Source organism: Gymnodraco acuticeps, unplaced genomic scaffold (genome assembly GCF_902827175.1).
Source record: "Gymnodraco acuticeps unplaced genomic scaffold, fGymAcu1.1, whole genome shotgun sequence".
In the NCBI taxonomy this organism is placed as follows: Eukaryota; Metazoa; Chordata; class Actinopteri; order Perciformes; family Bathydraconidae; genus Gymnodraco; species Gymnodraco acuticeps.
The window spans coordinates 55,641-80,078 of NW_022990037.1; the positions used below are offsets into that span (position 1 = coordinate 55,641).

Consider the following 24,438-nt stretch of genomic DNA (forward strand, 5'->3'; position numbering starts at 1 on the left):
TGTTTTTGTCTCCAGCTGAGGTAAAGCGGGTGGGTGACACTCTGCTTGGAATGGCGACCCAGTGTGTGCAGGTGAAGAACGTGGTGAAGACCTCCCCTCAGACCCTCTCCAACCTCTGCCTCAAGATCAACGCCAAGCTGGGGGGCATCAACAACGTCCTGGTGCCTCACCAGAGGTCAGAACAGATTTTATTATTATAGATTCTTTGATGCAGTCCAAATTGGAATCTGCCATGCTTCTTGGCTTTGAATGTTCAGAATCAGAATACCTTTATCTGGCCAACAAAGGGGAATTGTTACAGCGAAAGTAAAGACCCAAAAATAACTTAATATTAATTAAGAATCATGCATAAAATATTAAAGAAAGAAAATAGAAGTTACAGAAATAAACATCCGATACCAGTGGTGGTATTTTTAAAAAACACCAACAAGAAGTGTAGCATGTATAAAACAGTGTGATAGCAGCCAGGTGATATTATTTAAAAATGGTAGTATATATTGCACTGTTATTTACAGATGTATTACAGAAGTTGAACTGTCTAACAGCAGCCAGTAATATGAATTGTAGTTTGGTCAGATGTCTACAGTCTTCTGGTAATCATGTGGTGAAGGGGAATCCAAGTAGTAATAACATTTCATAAAGATGTAGAAGTTCTTGCTTTTATTTAGTCTGACTGAATAAATATAATATTTGTAACTTTAATTATGATATTTTTATCCATTTTCTCACACTATTCTCCACGTTCTTAATGTCCATGGTTCAGAAATTAAATAAAAAATACAATGTACAGCTCTGTAACTGTTCTCTTGTGTCCTGTCCTCGGTCAGGCCCTCTGTGTTCCAGCAGCCGGTCATCTTCCTTGGCGCAGACGTCACACATCCTCCAGCAGGCGACGGGAAGAAGCCGTCCATCGCGGCGGTGGTGGGCAGCATGGACGGCCACCCCAGCCGATACTGCGCCACGGTGCGAGTCCAGACGTCGAGACAAGACATATCCCAAGTATCAGCGGTGCGTATCGGTGCTCTTATTAACTCTTTCTCAATCCTTCCACTGTATCCAAGTTTGAATGCCTCACTTTGGCATGGTCCAAACTCTCTTCAGTCAGTAACATTTCCCAAACGTTAACTCCTACAGTGCCCTCCGCCTCCGACTCATCAGGAGCAGCTCTTCAGTCAGGAAGTGATCCAGGATCTGACCAACATGGTGCGAGAGCTGCTCATCCAGTTCTACAAGTCCACACGCTTCAAGCCCACACGCATCATCTATTACCGGGGCGGTGTGTCTGAGGGACAGATGAAACAGGTGAGAGCTTTGCAGTATTTACTTTAAGCTTCTCCAGATGTTTTCAACCATATTTTTGTAGTCCAAAGTGTGTTCAAGGCAGAAATAGCAGCTGTGAGTCATTGTTAGAGGGGGCTGTCAAAACCATGTATTTTGGATTTTAACCTTTTTAGTTTTTTTTGTATTTTTATCATATTTCTTATATTTGCACCCTACCCACTCACTTGGTCATAGGGTAAATAAAGTGTATCCCATCTGACACCCTGCTTGAGTTCAAATTAAACAAACAAAATGCCACAGAAAAATGATATGCAATACTAATCTTGCAACACATGTGGCATTGGATAATTTTCAATTGTGTGACTTTTTTCTATTCTAGGTGGCGTGGCCGGAGCTGATAGCCATCAGGAAGGCCTGCATCAGTCTGGAGGAGGACTACAGGCCGGGCATCACATACATCGTTGTTCAGAAACGTCACCACACCCGTCTCTTCTGCTCTGACAAAGCTGAGAGGGTCAGTAGGAGTTTACTTACATGTGTGGTTTTAAATTGTTTTTCCTATTGTACAACTATTGTTTTGTAAAATCTTGAATGTAATCTGATTGATCCTCTGCTGCAGGTGGGGAAGAGCGGTAACGTCCCAGCAGGCACCACGGTGGACAGCACCATCACACACCCGTCCGAGTTCGACTTCTACCTGTGCAGCCATGCTGGGATTCAGGTAAACACACTTGCACACTTTAAACAGAAGTTCTTTGTGGTGCATTTTATTATCAGAACTAAAAATGCAACTGTGCATTATGTCTAGCTCCAGATCTCCATGTCACTTTTGCAGTTTTGTAATGGTACATATACACACAACAAAGGAAAATAGAAATGTTGCAAAGTTCTTATTAGTTTAAATGTTCTTCAAGAGACGGCCATTGTCCTCTGTGGTTACATAACATTACATTGCATTTAGCTGACGCTTTTATCCAAAGCGACTTACAATAAGTACATTCGACCAGGAAGACACAACCTTGAAGAAAACAGAATCATATAAGTACATCAGGTTTCATAGAGCCAAACATTTCAAGTGCTACTCAACTGGCTTTAGATAAGCCAGTCCTTTATTAGTATATAAGTGCTTCGTTAATAGTTCTACCACGGTGATTATGGTTTGTGAGAATAAACAGCCTGGTATAGAGTCCTCTCTTCACTCAGAATGGTTGATGTTTTTTTGAATGAATACTTCCCCTAAAACATACATTTTGTGTAAATGACTTGTCAACTTTAAATGAAAGAAATGTGCCTGCACACAGACATTTGCAAACAGAGTTTTGTGCACATAACAGCTGGTCAGTTTATCCAATATAATAAGAGTCATGATAATATTACAACTATTTGTGTAGCACAGTTTGAGTCTTTTGTGGTCAGCTAGAGATACATTTACTTTTAACTATTTTTAAATTTGATAAAACATGATCAATATAGAGTGTGCAAACTATTTCACGCTGACCTGTGTTTTTCTGATACGGGTGAATTAAAACGTTGAATCTCATAGTGTAGTTAAGAGGAGCCACTATGCGGTTTTCTTACTATAAATATGATTTATTTTTTGTGTCATAAAGTAAAGGTGCTTATTATTACACCAGATTAAATGATCAGTACTTAATTAAACGTTTTTCCCCGTCTTCCTTCAGGGAACCAGTCGTCCCTCCCACTACCACGTCCTGTGGGATGACAACTGCTTCACTGCTGACGAGCTGCAGCTCCTCACCTACCAGCTGTGCCACACCTACGTCCGCTGCACCCGCTCCGTCTCCATCCCCGCTCCTGCCTACTACGCCAGGCTGGTGGCTTTCCGAGCCCGCTATCACCTGGTGGACAAAGACCATGACAGGTGAGCCACCAGGGGTTTCTGTGTTTCCAGAGCAAGAAAGATGCTTCATCACGGCTCAAGCTTTGTGTCCAATCATAGACGATGGAATAGTGTTTTCATGATAACTTCTAACCTTTTAAAAATAGTGATATTCTCAACCCTTTTCATACGATATGGCTGAATTGACAACATTGAGGGGCTAATCATTTAATTTTTTATTGTAATATGAATATGACAAGGCTATAACACGACGGTGCCTTTTCTTAGGTAGTAGCAGAAGAATGCAGAACGACTGTAGGGGACAACCAATCATTTAAACATTTTGTAAACTCACTTTTGGAGGGTATAGGGCAGAGTCCTGCACGGGTCTGATTTTCAAGACCCGCTCCCACCCCGCACCCACGCTGTGCAATACCGAACCCGCCCCGCTACCCGCACATATTGCCAATTAGTTCCGCTACCCGACCCGTCGGCACAAGATCCGCAACCCGACCCGAACCCGCATATATATGAGCGGTGAAAACTTAACTTTGAGACACACGCAGTTGCATATTTGTCTCAAAAAGCGTGGGATGTTGGTTATTTCCTCCATCTAGGATGACACCAAAAGCTTCCCAGACGTTGGATTTCGCTCTTGAGGAAGTGTTATTGAAAATGCTGTATTCTCCGCTAGAGAGCTTCACCTCAGCCATTTCGAATGTGGCGCGCTCAGCAGCAGATTGATGCGCTGCAGAGGTTATGATTATGCGCGGTCCCGCGGGGGAGAGGTCTGAGGATTTAAACATTAAACTACCCGCGGGTACCCGACCCGATGCAGGACTCTGGTATAGGGTGAGAAAATGCAGTGGCTATAAATGATATTGTCAACATTTGTATTGAAACAGTTTCAATATTTTTGAATAGATTCATGTTTAAGAAAAACAACATTTTGGACAACATTAACAAGGCACAAGAAAATCATTTTATTTATTTTTTCTCTCAAAGAATCATGCAATACACACACTTGTTTAACAAAAAGTGGTACATTAGTTTCTTAAATATGTCATTCAGCATGGCAGAAGCATTAAAAAAACTACACAACAATAATATTAGTCGACTCGGACCTAAATGACTAGTTTAGTTGACCAGTCTCCTTTGGATGTGCATGTTGGATGTATCTCTATGACATCTATCATTTTGTGTCTGCGGCGCCATTAATAATATTTGTTTTAAAGTGTAAATAAAATTAAAAGGATCTGCATTATTAATGAAGAGGAGAGGGAAAGCACTCAGAATCAAAGCCCATGTGTTTCCAGAGGTAAGACACTGAACCCTTTGCCTACCAGAACTCAGCTTCTGATCCCTGCTTTCTTCCCTGTGCCCTGTACCCCCTGCATTTCTGTGATTTGATCCTCCCTGACAGTCAAAGTAACCTCTGCCTCTCTCTGTCTCACAGCGCTGAAGGGAGCCACGTGTCAGGCCAGAGTAACGGCCGGGACCCGCAGGCGCTGGCCAAGGCGGTCCAGATCCACTATGACACCCAGCACACCATGTACTTCGCCTGAGCTAGCGAGCATGTCAGCCAGTCCACCCGCGGATTCCCTTTCTTTTTCTTCTTCTTTTTTCTTCGTCTTTTAATCTCTTATTTGCCAGTCCTTCTCTTTTCCTCTCCCACATCTCTTTGTAATCTATCTCATTCTCTTCCCACTTTTTCTGAATCTGCACCAAAGCGGCTCTTGGACGGGGGGGAATCTGCTGTGTCCCAAAGTCCAGCAGGTTTTTTTTATTACACGGAACAATTTCCAACCAGCGTTCCCAAATCGAGCCGCCTCAAAAACCAGCAATCAAGCACTGCGAACCCCGAGGGTTTCCAATGCACAAAAACAAACCATACACACGCACATACTACACGTTGAGCCATTTCTTTTGAGTTTGTTTTTGTTTTTTCTATTTGAATGTCTGCTCTCTTGCGTTTGTAAGATACACTGAGCGAGGGAGTGGATGGCACAGTGTGTGTCAGCGCAGCTCTTTAGCTCTCCCAGCTAAGCAGGACTCTTATCTACTTTTACCTCAAAGTCCCTTTGGGCAAAAATCTGTCACAAGGTCTTGGTTTTAGTGGTTGGTCGGGAGGGAAACTCTACATGAAACAGAGACGGAGTCGACCTTTTTGAGAATTATATATTTTTTTTTTTCCTTTTTATGAGCGTGTGTTTTAACTTTTTCTCCTTTTTTTTGTTTTAACGGTTTTTAACAAGCGAGGTGACCTGGGTGTCCATGCCCATTACTATTTTCCTCCCATCATAGCGAAGAATACGCCAGTCTGTATGTGTGAGTGTGTTTGTTTGTGTGTGCATCTGTATATACATGTACTGCTGTATGAGAGTGTGTGCATGTGTGTTTCATGGCAGGCCACTGAATTGTAAAGGGAAATCAAGGAGATAACTGCTGTAAATGCCTCAGATTTGTTGTTTTTATATTCACACATACAGTACATATAAGCATATATTTACATCTATAGAGCAACTTTGAGACATATGACTTAATCAGGCCTCATAGAGGCGGGTGTGGGTTTTTTTGTAGCAGTCCTGGGTCACTTATTAATTGAAATGCTTTGGATCACCTTTTTTTAACATAGCTCGATCTGGATTACGCATGTTTTGGGAGCCAGATGTTCCTTTTGTGCCTCAAAACATTGTTGAATCCCAGAAAAAAAAAGCAACTTATTTCATTTCAAGTAGTAAGTGAAGTCAGGTCTGACTGTAGCAGTGGTAACCGTGGTCTGGCTCAGCATTGAGTCCTGTTGAATGGCTGAAGGCATTTAAGGCAGAGTAGGGTCTTTATCAGTCCCGCAGTTTGTGTGAAGAGCAGGGTCTTATTTTTCTTTGGACCTGAAAGATTATATGATGACACTGCTGGACATTGCTTTTCTTTTCTTTTTGTTTGTAGATGTAGTTTCAAGGGCCGGAAAACCAACGTAGTTTTTTTTAGGTCTCCTTTGCTAATATTGGCCAATTCATTGCACTGACCCGGGACGCTAGGCAACAGAGGGCACTCTCAATCTCTCTTACCTTTATGCATTTATACATACGAATCAACAAAGCAGATTTGTAAAAGTTTAATATAAGATGTTTTGTTGTTATCCTTAAAAAAAACCCTGTTGTTTAGAATTAGTAGTTTACCATTGATGTTGTTGTTATCGTTGTTGTCAATGTTGTTACTATCGTGATGAAATGTTATGGTCTGCAGTGAAAGCCAGTTATATAGTTACTAGTGCGACTTCAGGAATAGACTTCAGCTGTTGAGCTGCAGGTTAGGGGGGTAAATAGGGTGGGATTAATTTGTAGCACTCTGGCTAACGGTGGGAAGAAGTAGGACCCCAGAACAGGTGATTTCATGCTTCCTCTGAAGGTAAAGGAGTGACATTTTAGCGGCGGATTTGAGGTATTGTGTAGCACTCCGACTGGTAATGAAGATCAGCCGCTGCCTGTTTCACTCCACTGGTTTCAGTCGTGTTGGATCAGACGGATGGAGACAATCAGGGATCGTAATCGGAGTGAAACCTAGATTAAGGGATTTGTTTATAAAGCGGTTTGCGATTGGCAATGAGTTGAATTTTTAGACTTTTTTTAAAAACCGGTTTCTATTGCTGTGTGTATTTGAAGTATACCCACCTTTAACGTCTCTGCTATTTGACGGTGTTTGTTTCATACTTTTATGCATTTTTAACACTGGATTGAATAAATTGACGATAAGCATAAGCACTGCCCTTGGACCCCCTCCCGTATGGCAGACTGTTACCATGGGAACTGTGAGGCGCTGTGGTGACGGTTGGTGTTGCGATTGGATAGAGAGACAGTCGACGTGCACGCCTCATCAGGAGGGGACGCTCAGAGAAAACCCTTTTGTAATAAACCACCCGTAAAGCAGCAGGTTTACTATGAATGAGTTTGAGCACCTTTCTGTTGAAGGCGTGGGCATCGGCCGGGCGCAGATGGGCGGGACATGAGGAGGCCAGTGGGGGGGGATGTGGAGGGTGTTGTCCAGGCATTGCATGCAATAAGTTTTACTCTTCGTTCAAAGGGGGCGGATCAGTTTTTAAAACGTGCAGTTTTATCAAGCCAGTTTTATCAAGCCAAGCGGGCTGTGATTAAATATTCATCTGGCATCTGTAATGGGGAATGATTCGATGTTTTTAATCCTTACCAATATTTGATTGTTAAACTGCAGTCGGATCAATGATCACTCCCTGTTTGTAACATGACATTGCAAAGCAATATTAACCAAGTTTTCAAATGTGGAAAAACAAAGCTATAATTCACTCATTGTGGTTGTCTGTCTCTCGCTATTGTGTATCTGTACTTTTATTATAATTTTTTTACTTTTTTGTTTATTTTATTTGCTTGTATCAATCAGTGGGAATGTGCATTTGGTGAAATAGTTATGTAGACATTTTCTTTAAAGTAACTAAAATGTAGACTTTGCTCATCTGCATGCCAGAGTATTGTCCTTTTTATAAAAAGAAAAAAATCTTTTTTTAAAATCATATTTATTATGAGAAAGGAAAAAAATATAAATGCTTTTTTTTGGGTAGATGTTTATCAATTTTAGTGGGACTGTTTTAGGCTAGCAATATTTGTCCAGTCTCTGAGATGCATTTTAAAGATTCCTACACAAATGTCAGTAATTTGGGAGGTACAAGCTGTTTTCTGAGGGGAGGGGGCCCAGCTCTTTGCGTCGTGTTCGAATTAAAACGAGGTACTTTCTTCAAACGTGAGCCCGTTAAAGACTGAACCCCTCTCCTCTTTACCAGGTTTTTCGTAGCGAGCATCCATTTTGTCTCCTCGTTCCTGGTTTGTACCTTTTGGCCACGCCTCTTTGGTGGGGGCTCTCCTGTCTCCATGGCAACTCTGTTGACCCCTCACAAATGCACTTCCTTTTTGTGAAGGGGTCCCCATGGCATCAAGGGAGCAGGAATACCTCTTTTTAACCTTTTTTAAAAAAGATCCATAATTCTTTCTGTCCCCTGATAGAGAGCATGAATTATTTTGAAATTCCTCTCACTTTGATATATTGTTATATCTTAAAGGATTTGTAATTTGACATTGTGTATTGTATATTAAAATTTTATTTTGTTTTCCCTTATCGGTTCCTTTTTTGGGGGGGTTTGTTATAGCTCTGCTCTTTTACTTTTTTTTTTGGCTAGTGGTCTTCTGAAGCTGTGTGTGATTGTCTGATGGCAATAGAATTGGATCATTCCAATTCAGTGAATGGAACGCGCCGATTTTGTGAATGAACGGATCCCTTTCTGACCGATAGTAAGAGGGCGGGGCATGTTCTAGCTCCGCCCTCCCGAGCAAAGGGCCATTCATCGCTGTTATTGCTATTTTGTGACATGTTCAATTACCTTGTTTTTTGTTTTTTTAGCCTGCAGGGAGTTCTTGTGTTAATGTGCAAAGTAATAAATTGGTATTTTATGCCTATAACAGAGCTGGTGTGTTCTCGTGATTGATGACAGATGCATATATTATGCCACTGTGGGATTCCCAACATCCGATCTTAGTGGCGTTCCATTGAAAATGCTCTGGAAAACCCCAGACACACTCAGCAAAATGCAGTTTGAAATATTAAAAGACTCAGGCCAAACAAAACCATCTCCTAATTTACAACCCTGTTGGGATACATTTCTCTTGCATGCTTAGTTCCAATAGAAATGTCTTCACCACCTCAAAATATATTCCGTCATCATTACAAATGGTACTTTCCTTAGAAAATGTAATTGAAATGAACCATATTAAAGGACCGATGGATAAAGCTAATACTGTTTTTTGATAAGAATGATATCAAGCACAACTCAACGGAATTTGAAGTGTATGTTTGACAACACAAACACCTCTCAAAGTAAATATCAACGAAAAAGGTAACGCTTATGTGTCCAATTCGGGGTACAATGGATTACATTTATAGACATGTGTTCCCCCTAATATGTTAATTTTCCTTATGTTAAAACATCGCCCAAAAAAAAAAGCAGCAATAAGGCAACTGTTTGAGTCCAGTAGTTGACTATATACACAATGTCTCTCTGTGCATGTACTTTGTCACTAGATGGCAGTCTTTACCCGTAAACAGGTTCCCATGATTACTGGGAACAGTAAAACATTAATGATCTATCCATTTCCTCAGCTCGATGGTCATCTTAGAGATGAAGTGACATGAAGATCTCTTATTTCCTTACAGACCTCACATATTATCATACTAAATTTTCTTTTTATTAGCTCATTACAAGAAGTCCAGTAACATTTATAAAGCATGATAAGTTGAAGTGCTTTTACTACTATAATATGATGAAAGAGAAGCAGTGGTTCAAACACAAATTAAATAAATCAGAGATAACAATTATTTTCAGGTAAATTAAAAGAAGCAATCAACTTAAAATAACCTTTCAAACATAGTTTTGATTAATTGTCAACATTATTTATTCTAAGGTTGGGAACATTTATTGGTTGGTGGCTCAATTTATTAAAGCAATGGATCAAAACAAAATAAAAAAGCCAATCTTTCATCTTGCCTTGGTTGACAAATATGTGTCGCTATTATTTTTATCCTAATTAGTTAACGATGTTAATGTCAAGTTACCAAGTTATTCAAAAAACCTATTTCTTACTCAGTTTTCAATTTAGCCCCGTTATGTTCCAACCCCCTGCACCCCCTCTGCTCCTAGGGCCTCAGTTAAAAGAGGTCACACAGTCAGCTGGTATGAACTTTGGAACAAGGGCATTCATACAAATTACAATACTTTCCATTATCAGTATCGTTTTACTGTATGTAAAACAAGAACGTACATAATCTAGTTATTTCTCCTAATTACGATGAAAATGAGGCTGCATGGCTTTAGTGTGATTTCACTACAACAGGCACGCACCTTATCTGTGTTTATTCATTCAGCCGGGTAGCCATCATTGGTATGTGTCACCTTCCTCTGCTTCCATTTGTGTATCATCCCGTTTCCTGTGTCCTGGCTGGTTGTCATGACCACTGTTACCAAGGAGAGTGGAGGCTACACAAGAAAGGAAACCTGAACCACAGATCTTGATGCCATGATATTTAATTCATCGACACGCCGGCACACCAAGGTTTGGTGTAACGCTGAGGGAGCAAGAGAAGGGACATTTCTAAATATATAAGACAAAAAGGTGCTGTCAGATCCTTCTGTTACAGCCAGGGTCTACTTTTCCCACCTTGAGCAGTTTATTTAAAAATATACTGATAACCTGTTGACATTTCAGCCACAATTTTGCTAAATGTAAATGAAACCCCCAAAAAATCAAGTAAAGTCTCAGAAATTCAGGGTTTTGTTATTTTTTCTTTTGTATTGGTATAACAATCATACAATACTTTTTGTTTTTAACCTTTGACCTGTGTATTTCTCCTCTGGCATTTCAACCCTAGTTATTGTTAAAAGAAAAAAAACCTATGCCTCCTTTTGTAAAGTGGTTTCTCCCTCTTATTGCGGACAAATAGCAGCTCATATTTGTGAAAGCTCCCCTAGAATACGTATGAGTTTGTGAGATACAAAGCAATACAAAGTATGTAATCCTCATTGAAGAGCCCCCCCCCCCACCTGTGTTGTCTTTGTGTTAACTGATCCACCTACAGACTGCTCTCCATCCTCGTCCATCCCTCCCTCCTTTTGTTGTCTCACCCTCTTTTGCCCCCTCCCTCCCATCTCTTTTCCTAGGGTTCAGTGTTGCTCCCGCAAGGTTTGACTGTCAACAGTGAAGGTTGGAAGAAGCGAACAGATGGTCTACGTACCCAGAAGTCTCACTGTTTGGCCCTGATTTGTTATTTATATCCTTGTTAGGAACCAGACGGACCCATTTGGGCTACGTTTCTACCGGAAGAAGCCGTTGGGGGCAGGGTGAAGCGGAACAGTGAAGTGGCATCGTCCAGGCTTGGACCTCCGCGCTGTTTATTGTCAACAAGGAGATACTTCAACGGGCAACAGCAGCAGCGTCTAAGGACAAAACCTTTTTCTCTGGAAACCTGGGCTTTATTTTAAAATCAGACACAGATTTTAAAGCCTTTTTTCTTGAGAAATTTGAGACGGATTCTTGGAGAAACCTGACTCTTTGGATTGACTCTTGGTTCATCTTGACAGGATGTTTGTTTCATTTATTCCGCATGGACTTAACATTGGATTACTTTTGAAGAAGAGGTAAAAAAGGCAACGCCGATTTTTATTCTGTATAATTAGACATCACCCTTCGAGACCTCGCTGTGACAGGATACACGCACAGTGGCATCAGTGGCCTTTCAATCCGAGTATCAGGTTATATCAATGTGATCCATCTAGGTAAGGCTACACCGTACCAGGAGTGTGACACTGAAACATACTGCAGCTCAACAATTGGCCTCCTGGATTTGAACCAGAGCTGAAGGCAAAGAAACACTTCCACAAAAAAAAGCCTGGCTGGGATCAATTTCATCCACAAGACCTGGACCGTGAAGCCCAATCGATCCCGCTACGGAGGACTGCCACAGATGGCTGCACAGCTATTGGCTACTCAATAATGTATTGAGGAATGAAAAGGAGGAGAAAGTGCTACTCATACTGAAAAAGGTGGTTGATTGTAGAGAGAAAGCAAACGATAACTTCACAGTGAATTCAGGACTCAGTTAAAAAAGGGAGCAGATGTTGAAGAGGAAAAGAAAAAGGGAAGAAAATGGCTGCTGACAAAGTAGCATTGGGGCAAAGACCGTAAAAACACTTGGCAACGTCAACAGGAACAGTAAAAAAAAAAAAGGGAGTACTTTACTTTAAGGACCACAAAAGAGGATAAACAAATAAGAGGAAACTGTAGTAGACTAAAGGGAAACTTGTGATTCTTCAGAGACTGGTCTAACAAACATTTGTCGTCATGGTGAACACTGGCATGCAGCTGATCAGCTTCACGTGCGCGGTGACCGGCTGGATCATGGCCATCGCCGTCACGGCCCTGCCTCAGTGGAAGGTCTCAGCCTTTATCGGCAGCAACATCCTGACCTCGGAGATCAAGTGGGAGGGCATCTGGATGAACTGCATCTACCAGACCACGGGCCACATGCAGTGCAAGACGTACGACTCCATGCTGGCCCTGCCCCCCGACATCCAGGCGGCCCGGGCCCTCATGTGTCTGGCCATCTTTATGGGATGGCTCTCCTGCACCGTGTCCTGCTGCGGCATGAAGTGCACCACCTGCGCCGGGGACGACCGCAGGGCCAAGGCGGGCATCGCGCTCGCAGGCGGGGTTCTCTTCATCCTCACCGGCCTCTGTGTGCTGATTCCCGTCTCCTGGACCGCCAACACCGTCATCCAGGATTTCTACAATCCCAACGTGCCTCTGATGCACAAAAGGGAGCTGGGCCAGGCCATTTATCTGGGATGGGCGTCTGCCGTTATCCTCATGATCAGTGGAGCTGTGTTGAGCAGCACCTGCCCCCTCATGGAGAGGAGTGGCAGGTACCGGAGGGGCTACATCGGACGAAGCTTCGCTAATTCACCAGCTTCAGCACTAGATCCTCCGAAACCCATCACGTCTAATAGTGTACCATTGAAGGAGTATGTATAGGTGGGGGAGGAGGGAACAGCAAGTGAAGAGGGAGGAAGTTAGTGTGCCTCTTTCCTAAATGTCTCAAACTATACATCGAAGTACATATATTTATTAATATATTCATCCTATATTTTGTATAACTCTTTGTAATGTTGAACCTGTCTGAAATTGTTGAGACCTGACGTTTGTTTGAATTTTACTGCACTGTGATTTAAAGTAGTGCCTGAAGAAAGCCTATTGCCGAAATTGTCAGTTTGTGACTGTTATGATGGCTTTAATGAGGGCTCGTTTTGTGAAGATTGCAGTGATTTCTTGAGCAGGTATTCTCTCACAATGTCATTACCTCTTTATTTGTCACATAAAGCCTTGACTGCGTGTGCCTACATTGAAAGTGTGAAATAAAATAAGTTTGTTAGAGCGTGTCTCACTTACAATTGTTATTGTTGCTAGTTGTTTGACAAAAACACATCACAGTCAACAATGTTGTCAAGTATGACATTTCGCAACTGGGTTATTTCTTTAGAACATTTTTATAATTTCCTCTTCATCTTCAATTACCATAAAATGTCTGGTCCATGCGCAAAATTCCAATCTATGAACGTGTGCAGGGACATTTATTTCAAAGAGTATTTTCCATTTCATCGCCAGAAAAATCGTCCATCTTTACAATTGATGCTCTTCTCTTCTTCATAGAAATGCAGTCATATTTAAATCTGGTCAGAGTTGCACTTCTGTCGCTTTTCCTCTCCTCATTGGGACTCAATAAAGAAGTGCACTTTGCAAAGTGTATCTGCAAGAAATCAGACAAGTAGTGAGTTCACATCGCAATCTTTGTCACACACACTGCTAATACAAACAGCTAATTAAACAACAGCCACTTTTTGGCTTTGTGTTGCTCTCTGGTCAGCTTGCATTAAAACACAAGTTATATACACTGACATTACAGCAAATAGTTTCAAATAGGGTAAGTGATATAGTTAAAATCAGCCTTTTAAGAAAGAGGATTCTATTAAATGATATTGCTGTCAAACTTTTTAAGCTCTAAAATCTTAACAGTACTTCACATAGTTTGGCCTTTTATCTAGGGTACAAAAGTAAATTACATTTAAGTAGTAAATTACATTTGGATTAACTGTTTATTTTTATGAGAATGCAATCATAAACTAACTATTAGTTATTATCCGAACAGAGCAACATTCAATATAAAGCAATTTACCTCTGATATGATCTCCTGCACTGGGAGACTCCAAAGATTTCCATCTTTTGGGGGCAGATTCTAAAAGGGAGAGATCATCTGGCCTCAGAGACTGCAGCACAGTCTTCCTCCTCAGAAATCTGAACAAGAGTTAAGGAGAAAAAAGACCCCAAAACATATTGCAAATCCAATTCAAACAATGAACAATAACATAAAGGATACTGTTGCCGAAAGTGACGCTCAGCATCGTGCAGCCACCCCATCATGTCGGACACTGAGGGTCCGGTGGCAGATCGCTCCGTCACAGTGAGCAGATCCAGAATGTCTGCGTTCTGCTCGTAAAGATGGACCACCGCGGAGACCTGGTTACTGATGGAATCTCTGACAGACTGTAGAGAAGACCTGTGAGAAAAGGGATGGATCATTATTATTCTCGGGTTACATGTGTCACAACCCCAAACCTGGTTTTAAACCCCTTATTACTTTTTAGGTGTTATACTGCATTTCATCTTTTATTATAAGTAAATATGCAACAGTAGTACTGTGTTTTTATGGGAATCTGGGAGGAATACCTGCCTTTAAAGTCAGTGGTGTAAAGTAACTAGTAGATTAACTCAAGTACTGTACTTGTGTAACATTAATTCTACTCCACTACAATTCTAAGGTGAATCGTATACTTTGACACCACTACATTTATTTAATACCTTACTTTACAGATTTGGATTAATGATGTGAAATATAATCAACACTTAAATCAGACTTTAGTTCCACCTGGAGTAAATCCACAAGCTACCCTGCAGTATACAAAGTCATTACAACTAGCTGCTCCTTTACCAGCTTTGATAACACTTTAATGATCAATCATTATAATCAAAACATATAATACATACTATTCTGAAAGAGGCAGATCTGCATAATGAGTACTTTTACCTTTGGTACTTTACGTATATTTAGATGCTGTACTTTTGTACTTTAACTTGAGTAACATTTTGAATGTAGGACTTTTACTTGTAACAGGCTACTACACTCTGGTACTTCTACTTTTACTCAAGTACAAGATCTGAGTAGTACTTCTACCCCTCTGGCGGTGGTCCAGCTCTATATTGAATGATGACTCCCACCCTCTGCACTCAGAATTTAAGCTTCCTCCTTCGGGTCAGAGGTTAGTTGTCCCAAAGTGTAGAACAAATCGGTATAAAACAGCTTTATTCCGGCAGCCATCGCACAAAGGAATAAGTCGTAGCAGTGTCACACAGATGCCTATTTATTAATTTATTAACTTATAATGCCAATGTTTTTACTACTGATCTTTGTTTTTAGACGTGACAGAACAGGGTGTACTTTTACTAGAGATATGTCTGTTTTCTGTGTTGTTTTTAGAATATGTGTCAGGATTAGGGATGGGTATCGAGAACCGGTACTAAGTCAATACCGGTACCTGATTGGACAGTATCGGTATACCGTTAAGCCGCTGGACAAACGGTGCTGCTATCGGTATATGTGTTACGTCTACTTCCTTAGTTTAACTTTAAACCATTCTGGTTGGTTGGGAACCCTCATCCCGTGTGATGTATCCGGTTTGAGACCCCTCTGATTGGCCACTGTAAACATGGGCCCTTCTCACTTCGGTTAAATGGATTCCTTGCGTCCCTCACTTGCGTCGTTTCCCTGCGACTAGTCCCTCCCACCAGGGAAGCATGGAGAGAGGCAAGGAAACCACGAGAAGCAGGGAAATTAGTTTTAAGAGCAATGGGACGTCCTTTCCTCCGGAGCGTCACGTGAAGCGACGTCCGTTTGTGATGATGCTGCACAGCTGATCGTCTGACAGCAGCTCTGTCCCCGTTATTTCCACACACACCCCCGCCTCTGTTAGTACACATTTACTGACACAAACATTTGTATCATCTGTTGTAGACCCAAATAAATAAAATAAAGTAAGAACTAATTCTCAAAAAAGATAAACGCCATTCTTAAAATGTATAAACGAACATTAGTTGGATTAATATTGATTAGAGTGTACAATAGAAATAAAATAATTGAGAGACGAAAAAGAGATATATTATCTATCAAAACCCAGTTAGATTAACATTCATTGGCTTGCACACTTTGTTTGTTTGTGTGGATATGTAGCAAATTAAATGATTTTTGACCACTTTGTTGTTCAGATATATCACATATTTGTAACTAAATGATATATTAATTGAAACAAAACACGGTATAAACTGAGGAGTGACTCCCGTGAGGTTCATGTATTTTCTTCACTCCGCTGGGAAACTGCTCTCATGTCAAGAAGCATCAGATCAGTGCATGCACTGCATCGTCCAATCAGTGAGCGATACACAGTAAGGGGGCGGGGCGAGTGGCTGAGGATTTCATCGAAGGATGGTCTGGTGGTTCCTCGATTATATCTCCTCTATTATCGCTCCTCGCTCCTCCGGCAAAAATAAGGCCATTGTATGGAGTCAGATTTGGGTCAATATTCTAGCGCGTAAAACAAGCTACTCACGAGCGGAAAATGTGCTTTTACACGCGCATAAAATGACCCTTGCGCGCAGATTAAACCCCCGCGAGCGGCTCTGCGCTCGCTCGCGAGAGAGACAGCCCTCTTGCTCGCTCGCGGGAGTAGCCTCGCGGGTCTGTCTACGCGCGCGTGAAAAGTTTCTGGCACTTTGGGGCGGAGCCACTGGACTTTGATTGACAGCTGCCAGGAAACCCGGAGTTGCCAGGTTTGATAAATGCCTGAACTACCAAGAGCCGAGGAGTGACGGCAGCAAAATCAGTTGGACGAGATTGAATGGTAAAGTTGTCCATAAAAAACTATTATATTCGTAAAGTGTACAGCTTTATATATACCTATATATATATATATATAAATTAATTTTATATAAAACAATATATTTTTGAGTGGGATGTATCTGTCGAAAATTGCATATATATATATATATATATATATAAATATAATTGGTTGTAAAAATTGTTTTTTTATTTGCTTGATACAAAAAGGACATTCTTTATAACCAATTGCTTTATTATCACGCATTTGTAATATTTGTATGCTAGAACTGTTGTATTCTTTTTGAAAAAAAATAAATAAATAGCTCACTTGTCATTCATTTGTATCCTTAATTATCCATCCAACACTGAAAAGGTGGTCCTTGTGAAGAATCTCATCACTATATTCCCTCAGCTGAAAGTCATTTACAACAATAGTTTGCTGAAGATTAAGTTTGTTTTAACCAAGGTATAAGGTTTTTTTAGGTGTGATTTTATGAATTATCTATTCTGTCAACATTTGATGAATTAGAAAAATATTAATATTTTTAAATGTTAACAATTATTTTCTTAATGACATATTGTGCTAATGAAATCCTTGTAAATAAATGTCCAATGAATGTATTCTTGCATTCGATTTTTTGAATAAAAACCATATCCACCACCTGGTATTTCCAGTAATCGTCATTGACACACAATGTGCAGATATAACAAATGAGTGTGTTCATCTTGGTTACACATTTATGACACACAATGTGTAAAATGTGCACATTGTGTGTTAGGGGCATGTAACACATTTTGTGTGTACAAATGATTTACACATAAATAAACACAACACGTGTTGTCCCTGAGCACACTCTGTAGGTGTGTTGAAATTCAACACGTGTTGTGTCATTTTTGACACATCCCTTCTAAGAGTGTATAGCAGACAGTAGCTAGCAATTTTCGACAGATACAGCCCACTCAAAGATATATTGTTTTATATAAAAATTAATTTATATATATATATATATATATATGCAATTTTCGACAGATACAGCCCACTCAAAAATATATTGTTTTATATAAAATTAATTTATATATATATATATATTAGCTGTACACTTTACGAATATAATAGTTTTTTATGGACAACTTTACCATTCAATCTCGTCCAACTGATTTTGCTGCCGTCACTCCTCGGCTCTTGGTAGTTCAGGCATTTATCAAACCTGGCAACTCCGGGTTTCCTGGCAGCTGTCAATCAAAGTCCAGTGGCTCCGCCCCAAAGTGCCAGAAACTTTTCACGCGCGCGTAGACAGACTCCGCGAGGCTGATACTCCCGCGAGCGAGCAAGTATGGCGTTATATTTGTGCCTCTATCCTGAGCACGCAATGAAACATGTTGAGCATAGAAAATGCTATTGAGCGCGCACTTGAACATTTTTGAGCACAGAGAAATATATTTTCTCTCATAAAACTCCTGCTCCGTGCGCAAGCAGACCGCTGCACGCGCTCTCTCTCCCCCGCTCGCTCGATCTCTTCAGCCTGTGCGCGCTCAGCTTTGCCTGCGCTCGCTCAAGTTGTCACAGCGTTACAAATGTGCCACAAAACCAACCAATCGGAGAACTCGAGAAGGTCAATTCTGATTGGCTGGTCGTCTCCAATCATATCTTCTATCTGAGATGAGACGTTCTTATTACACATCCATCGTTGACATTTACAGGAGTATTGACGAGATCGATAAGATCGACAAGATCAACTAGATCAGGGGTGGCCAACCTGCGGCTCTCGAGCCGCATGCGGCTCTTTGCCTAGTTTCATGCGGCTCTTCAGTTCATATCGAATTGTATATGTGTGAGTTTGGGGGAGAGAGTGTTGCACGACTAGTGTTGCACGGTGTACCACGGTGTACCGATACTTGAAAGGTACAGCGATACCCTGCCGTTAAAAACGTTACGATTCCTCCGTTTCATTAGTATCGGTACTTTAAGAATGACGGGGAAAAGTACTCCGGTGAGAAAGCGCCGTTTTAATAAGAGCCGTGTGTGTTCAGCGCTCTGCTTCCACTCCCTGCACTGCAGCCGTGCCTGCAGTCCCTCCCTCTCAAGCACGCTCTAAGTCCCTCCCCTCTCAAGCACGCTCTAAGTGCCTCCCCTCTCTCGTGCACGCGCTAGCTGCCAGAGCATGTGAGAAAACGAGAAGCATGGCTGCAAGTGGGAGTGCAACTGCCGCTGAGCCTCGGCTTGTTGACAAAAAAGACGCCAGAAGCTAAATTTGGAAGTATTTGAGCTATATCTCTGACAGTGAGGGCAAGCCTACGGACACCACGAGGCCTGTCTGTGAGAAATGTATTAATTTTATTGAATACGAATTATTGTCATTTATTTTATTTATTGTTCTCATTGTTTAAAAGTTTGTGTTATGGTTCTGGTGTGAAATAAAGCACAATAATTACATTTAAGACTGTTTCCCTTTTTTTAAGAAAAGTATTGAAAAATAATCGGAATCGCAATTCTTGACTTGGTATCGAAACCAAAATGTTGGTACCGTGACAACACCAGCTACTCCTGACAGTTAAACCTGATATTTAGTAGGTCGGTTAAGTATTGAATGCTGATAATTCTGACGTAATTTGGCCGGTCAAAGTTGTTTGGGCTCGGATAAAATCGCTCCGTTACTTTCGTCCCGGCTCTCCCTACGTGTGTATGTGTGGTGTCAGGCGTCAGTATGAGAGGATGACAGCGCTTCTAATTTGTATGTGGCCCAAGAGCCAATCACAATAATACCTGCGATGCAGTGAACCAATCACCTTTGAGGGGGGGGGGAAACCTATAGTTGATTAAACACTATCCAGTGTTACCCCTACCATTGTGTTGGAGGGGCGCTGCGCCCCGCCAACGGAGTCCCGCGCCCCCCCCCCTGAAATTCAAGGTGTTTAAAAAATATATATAATTTTTTTTTTTTTAAATATATATATAGTACCAAATAATCTATAACTACTGTCACTTTTCACATTGAACATGTGCTCTTTTATTAAATAAACTAAACGCTTTCATTTGAAGTTGTGAGTTTAGTGTTTTTGACCCTAAGAAACACTGATGCAATAATCAATAACAATAATCCACAGCTCCTCTCTCTGCTCCAGAGGATTTAAAAAATATATATCCCAATGCCACAAAAATGCATCAGTGACGTGGTTGAAATCTTGTCTCCAGAAAACAAAAAACTGAAACAAGCGGTATCAGTGACTGTGTGTTTGATGTGGCTCTTTGCAGTAACATAGAAAAAATGTGGCTCTTAACCTCTGACTGGTTGGCCACCCCTGAACTAGATCGACTAGATACTGCTAATCCTATCACCACTACAAGCAACAGTTACAAGCTACGCTACAAGCCACAAGCTACGCTAGCCGCAAGCTAGTCTGCACAAGCTACGCTACAAGCTACGCTGAAAGCTGTAAGTAAGCCACAGAACACCAAGAGAAAACACCATGCCTGGAGATCAGCTGTGGCTGAACCACATCTAATCAAGCCCTGTAACTGACTGCCTTGTGGACACGATAAGAAGAAGATTTACAGGACATGACAGACTCGAATGAAGAGAATAGTACGCCACAGTGTCAGGTGAGTTATACATTTCTAGTTTTCTGATATCACGTTATTGTTTGCAATGCCTGAGTTTGCTAGCCGGCAACATAGCTATAGGGGTAGTTTAAACAAACAGCTAACAAACCGTAGCCTACATGTACATGAACCCTTCTGAGGTATTGATTACTTGCTGTAAGCATTAGAGGTGGCAGAATGACAAAACATGTTTTTCTCTCTATCACAATTTTGGGTTGACCAGAACCTGGACCAACTTGTGTTTCCTGTTCTACAATGGGCATAGAGCTTGCGTTAATTTTCAACCGGACAACTAAACAGATTAGGCTAGAATACCGGAAAAGTTAGCAACACACGTTATCCATGAACAGCCTATTAATCCAACGTTGTGGAATTAGAGAAAAGGGGCTTCTTAACGTGCTTTTATCCGGGGTGGAGGGAGTTACATATTAGTTAAATATAACATTGGGGCGTGTGATTGATATGGATTTAGAGTGGATATTTGAGACTTCTAAACAGTAAACAACAACGTAACTTATGGGTGAGTGTTTTTATCACAGCCATATTGTCCTTGTGATTCTGTTGATTATTACCTGTCTGTATTATGTTGAAGCTCAGCTGATTTTGGATTGATGGCAAAGGGAGAGGGACTTAAGTGAGAGTGAAAACACAAGGTAAGTTTAAAATAGGTCAGCAATTTCCCATCCTATAGGTTGCTAGATGTATATAACCCTTTCTCCTGTCTTTGTCTCCCTCTTTCAGCACAAGAACCCCAGGGGGATTCAATGGAGCCTGAATACCCACCGAGACCCTCACCCTGACCCTGAGTCTCAGCTCTCAGAGCTTTGCAAGCCTCTCCCTGTTCCTTATTTTTGATTAAACAGACATTAAGCTTCCCAATGGTGTGGTCTTTGTTTAGTGAAAAATATGATTACCTCACATGTTGTTGCTGTTGTTGTCTTTTGTGATAGTTAAATTGCTCCTGCTGACTTGAGCCAGACATTCTTTCCTCCTCTCTGTCAGTTGGGAAACCTTACATTCATACTCCTTTCTCTGAGCGCTTGGAGCATCCCCAGGCAGCACAGCAAACCATGGGGGAGACTATATGCCAAGACAACAGAGGAAAAGGCACAGACAAACGGCATGATATGCTATTCAATGTGTATTGAATTCCATTTATTTACAATGGATGTTCCTAAAACAACACATGTAACATCATCATCATGCTGCTGCTGCTAGTCCTTTGACTCATTGTGCTGTCAGTTGACAATCATTGATAGGCACCTGTGGGTCTCCTGTCCTTTCTGAAAGTCATAAAGATTACATTACTCATTTAGATTACTTATGTCCTCAATTACCAGGGGATTACTGAAACCACCATGAATTAAAGAAATGGTAGAAATTATTCTAATCTGAATTTTGAAACCTTCCTTCCCATCCCCTCCCTCTAAATATATCAATACACATTAGGATGTGATGCTCCTGACTACCATATAAGTTTAAGAAGATAATATTTGTTTTAAAGAATTCAAAGCAATAAACAACAGCAACAGGCTCTGTAACAAAGGCAACGTTAGCCTAACATGTATATGTTAACAGGTAAGATAGCTGTTCACACTATGTATATGTTCTACTTTTTGTAATGCTATGTTATTTCTATTTAAGATGTTTACATTTTCGATTGTTTAATTCTAGTCTTTTAACTGTCTAATGTACAATGCCTTGTCTTTTGCTGCTGCAGCGTAAACATTTCCCCAATTGGTATCAATAAAGTACTTCTTATTTTATCTTAATCCTCAAATATTAGCACATTTTACTTTAAAAAAAAAAAAAAACACATTGATGTAACTACATACACATATCGATATGTTGTATAAATATTGCAAATCAAAACCTTTATTGACCACTAATTAGCAAAAATTGCATTTCTATCCTATTATTAATGCATTCAAATCGTGATTCAAATGGCCCGCCACGAATTTCCGGGAACTTTCTGAGTCTCTCGGAACCACGTGACGATCAAGCATTTTGGACTTCCGCTGTCGCAACTCTTCTCTCTCCATGGCGCTGGACCAGCCAATCAGAATTGACCTTCTCGAGTTCACCGATTGGTTGGTTTTGTGGCACATTTGTAACGCTGTGACAACTTGAGCGAGCGCAGGCAAAGCTGAGCGCGCACAGGCTGGAGAGGTCGAGCGAGCGGGGGAGAGAGAGCGCGTGCAGCGGTCTGCTTGCGCACGGAGCAGGAGTTTTATGAGAGAAAATATATTTCTCTGTGCTCAAAAATGTTCAAGTGCGCGCTCAATAGCATTTCTATGCTCAACATGTTTCATTGCGTGCTCAGGATAGAGGCACAAATATAACGCCATAAGCAAGAGGGCTGTCTCTCTCGCGAGCGAGCGTAGAGCCGCTCGCGGGCGCAGAGCCGCTCGCGGGGGTTTAATCTGCGCGCGAGGGTCATTTTATGCGCGTGTAAAAGCACATTTTCCGCTCGTGAGTAGCTTGTTTTACGCGCTAGAATATTGACCCAAATCTGACTCCATACATTGGGACGCTACTCAAGATGGCGCAGACAAATCAACTTCCGGTGAGACCGAGACCGAGGAGCGAGGAAATGAAAAATAAGAGAAGTGAGAAGGGCCCTATGTATTTGATAGCCTAAACTAAAGAATGTGGCTGCCGCGCCGTGTGTAAAGGTGACCTGAGCGAAGGCTCGCAGGCAGGTTAGCTGCTGCGCACGGGTAATATGTTTTGTTTACCTGAGTGAAGTCTTGCAGGCACATCGCCTTGTCTTTTTTTTGTTTATTAACACTGACAGTGTATTAATGTGAGCTCCTACACCTATAATAATTTGGCCTTTCATTGAATGCTTTATAAACCAGTTAAACGTACAGATGTCATTGTGAATTGGAAAACTGAATTTAAATGTTGTTAAAGGTCAACGTTTCAATGTATGGTTCAGCAATTGTTGGTCGTTTACTAGGAATTGACATATTTTAAGCTCAAATACTTTGTTCTATGTTTAAACCTTCAGACACATTTTGACGTGTTTCAGTTCAGCAAATCATTTATTTTGTGATGATTTAAAAGTACAATCCAGAATAATAATACATACTCGCCTTTATCTTTTTGCCATCTTAGCCTTTTTTACCAATTTCTTCATATCACAGTTTTGCATGATGTCTCTGTAGGACAAGGTTTTAAGGATATCTTGTCGAGCTTGGTTGTCAGTTTGAAATGTCTGGATGAAGATGTAACTGATCTACAAATGTTAAAAAATGCCTCTTTTCATCCTCTGAGGGAAAACCCCAAAAAGCATGATTGGGCGAGCCAGGCCCCTTTAAGTTATTTTATTTATTTTTGTCTGCTTCTGAGAAGCTAAAGTATAAGTTATACAGTTATTTCTGCAAGAAAATTACTATAAAATGACTGTTTAATCTTCACATCTTATATTCATGTCTATAATTTTGAGCACCAAATTATTGAAAAGTATCGATAAGAGTATCGAAAAATACCGATACCGATAAGCAGTACCGGTATCGGTATCGATCAAATCATAACGATACCCATCCCTAGTCAGGATGGACCTGTTGTCTTTATATCTGCAACATAAATCTACCTACAGGTACCAATAGATAACCTGTACTATGAGTGACATCCCTCAGAATAGGTAAGCATCACATAAAATGAGTGGCATGCATTGCCATAAGCTACGTTTCAGCATCTCTGACTTGGAGGTCCTTGCTGACTACGGTCTTACAGTCTTTATTTGTGTTGCACAATTTACCCAGTCACTTACATATTCTCGTTGAGTTTTCCCAGCACTGTATCCGTGGATAGTTGGAGCTTGAAACGCAGCCGCTCCTCCAGATCAGGAAAGTCTTTGAGCGGTGTGTTGGAGATTTGGATGTTTGAAAGCGCTCGAGACTGCTCCGCCAAGTTACCTAGAGACACCATCAGGGGGCTGCATTCGGTCAACATACTCTCCCATACTTTCTGGTTGTTTTCAAGATTCTGGAAGCATTTCCTCAAGGCTTGATGGAGTGAAAGTAGCGCAGGTTTGGACATGTCAGGTGTTGATTTAAGACGACAGTTGACCACAACATTTAAATGTAAAATGAACAGATCCTAAAATGATGTTAGTCCGTTTCGGATTGACGTGCTCCTTGAATATGATATG

The 24,438-nt window shown here is 41.1% G+C and overlaps 3 protein-coding genes across 4 annotated transcripts in view; 2 read left to right on the top strand and 1 right to left on the bottom strand.

Moving 5' to 3' along the window:
* Window positions 1-8,609, top strand: part of ago4 (argonaute RISC component 4) — a 28,974-nt gene extending 20,365 nt beyond the window's left edge. For both annotated transcript variants that reach the window (XM_034215128.1, XM_034215129.1), the window contains exons 13-19: window positions 16-175; window positions 828-1,008; window positions 1,135-1,302; window positions 1,661-1,795; window positions 1,901-2,002; window positions 2,964-3,163; window positions 4,578-8,609. In XM_034215128.1, the coding sequence (XP_034071019.1) occupies window positions 16-175; window positions 828-1,008; window positions 1,135-1,302; window positions 1,661-1,795; window positions 1,901-2,002; window positions 2,964-3,163; window positions 4,578-4,686 (1,055 nt within the window). In that variant the 3' untranslated portion in view covers window positions 4,687-8,609. The remainder of the gene's footprint in view (window positions 1-15; window positions 176-827; window positions 1,009-1,134; window positions 1,303-1,660; window positions 1,796-1,900; window positions 2,003-2,963; window positions 3,164-4,577) is intronic.
* Window positions 8,610-10,744: 2,135 nt separating this feature from the next.
* Window positions 10,745-12,875, top strand: LOC117545389 (claudin-4). The gene has a single exon (XM_034215140.1). It carries the CDS (start codon window positions 12,037-12,039, stop codon window positions 12,724-12,726), a length of 690 nt encoding a protein of 229 aa, XP_034071031.1. The 5' UTR covers window positions 10,745-12,036; the 3' UTR covers window positions 12,727-12,875.
* Window positions 12,876-13,042: 167 nt separating this feature from the next.
* Window positions 13,043-24,432, bottom strand: c19h1orf109 (c19h1orf109 homolog (H. sapiens)). The gene is made up of 4 exons (XM_034215141.1): window positions 24,058-24,432; window positions 14,126-14,305; window positions 13,925-14,043; window positions 13,043-13,498 (listed from the first exon to the last, which is right to left on the bottom strand). Exons 1-4 carry the CDS (start codon window positions 24,324-24,326, stop codon window positions 13,458-13,460), a joined length of 609 nt encoding a protein of 202 aa, XP_034071032.1. The 5' UTR covers window positions 24,327-24,432; the 3' UTR covers window positions 13,043-13,457.
* Window positions 24,433-24,438: the final 6 nt, after the last annotated feature.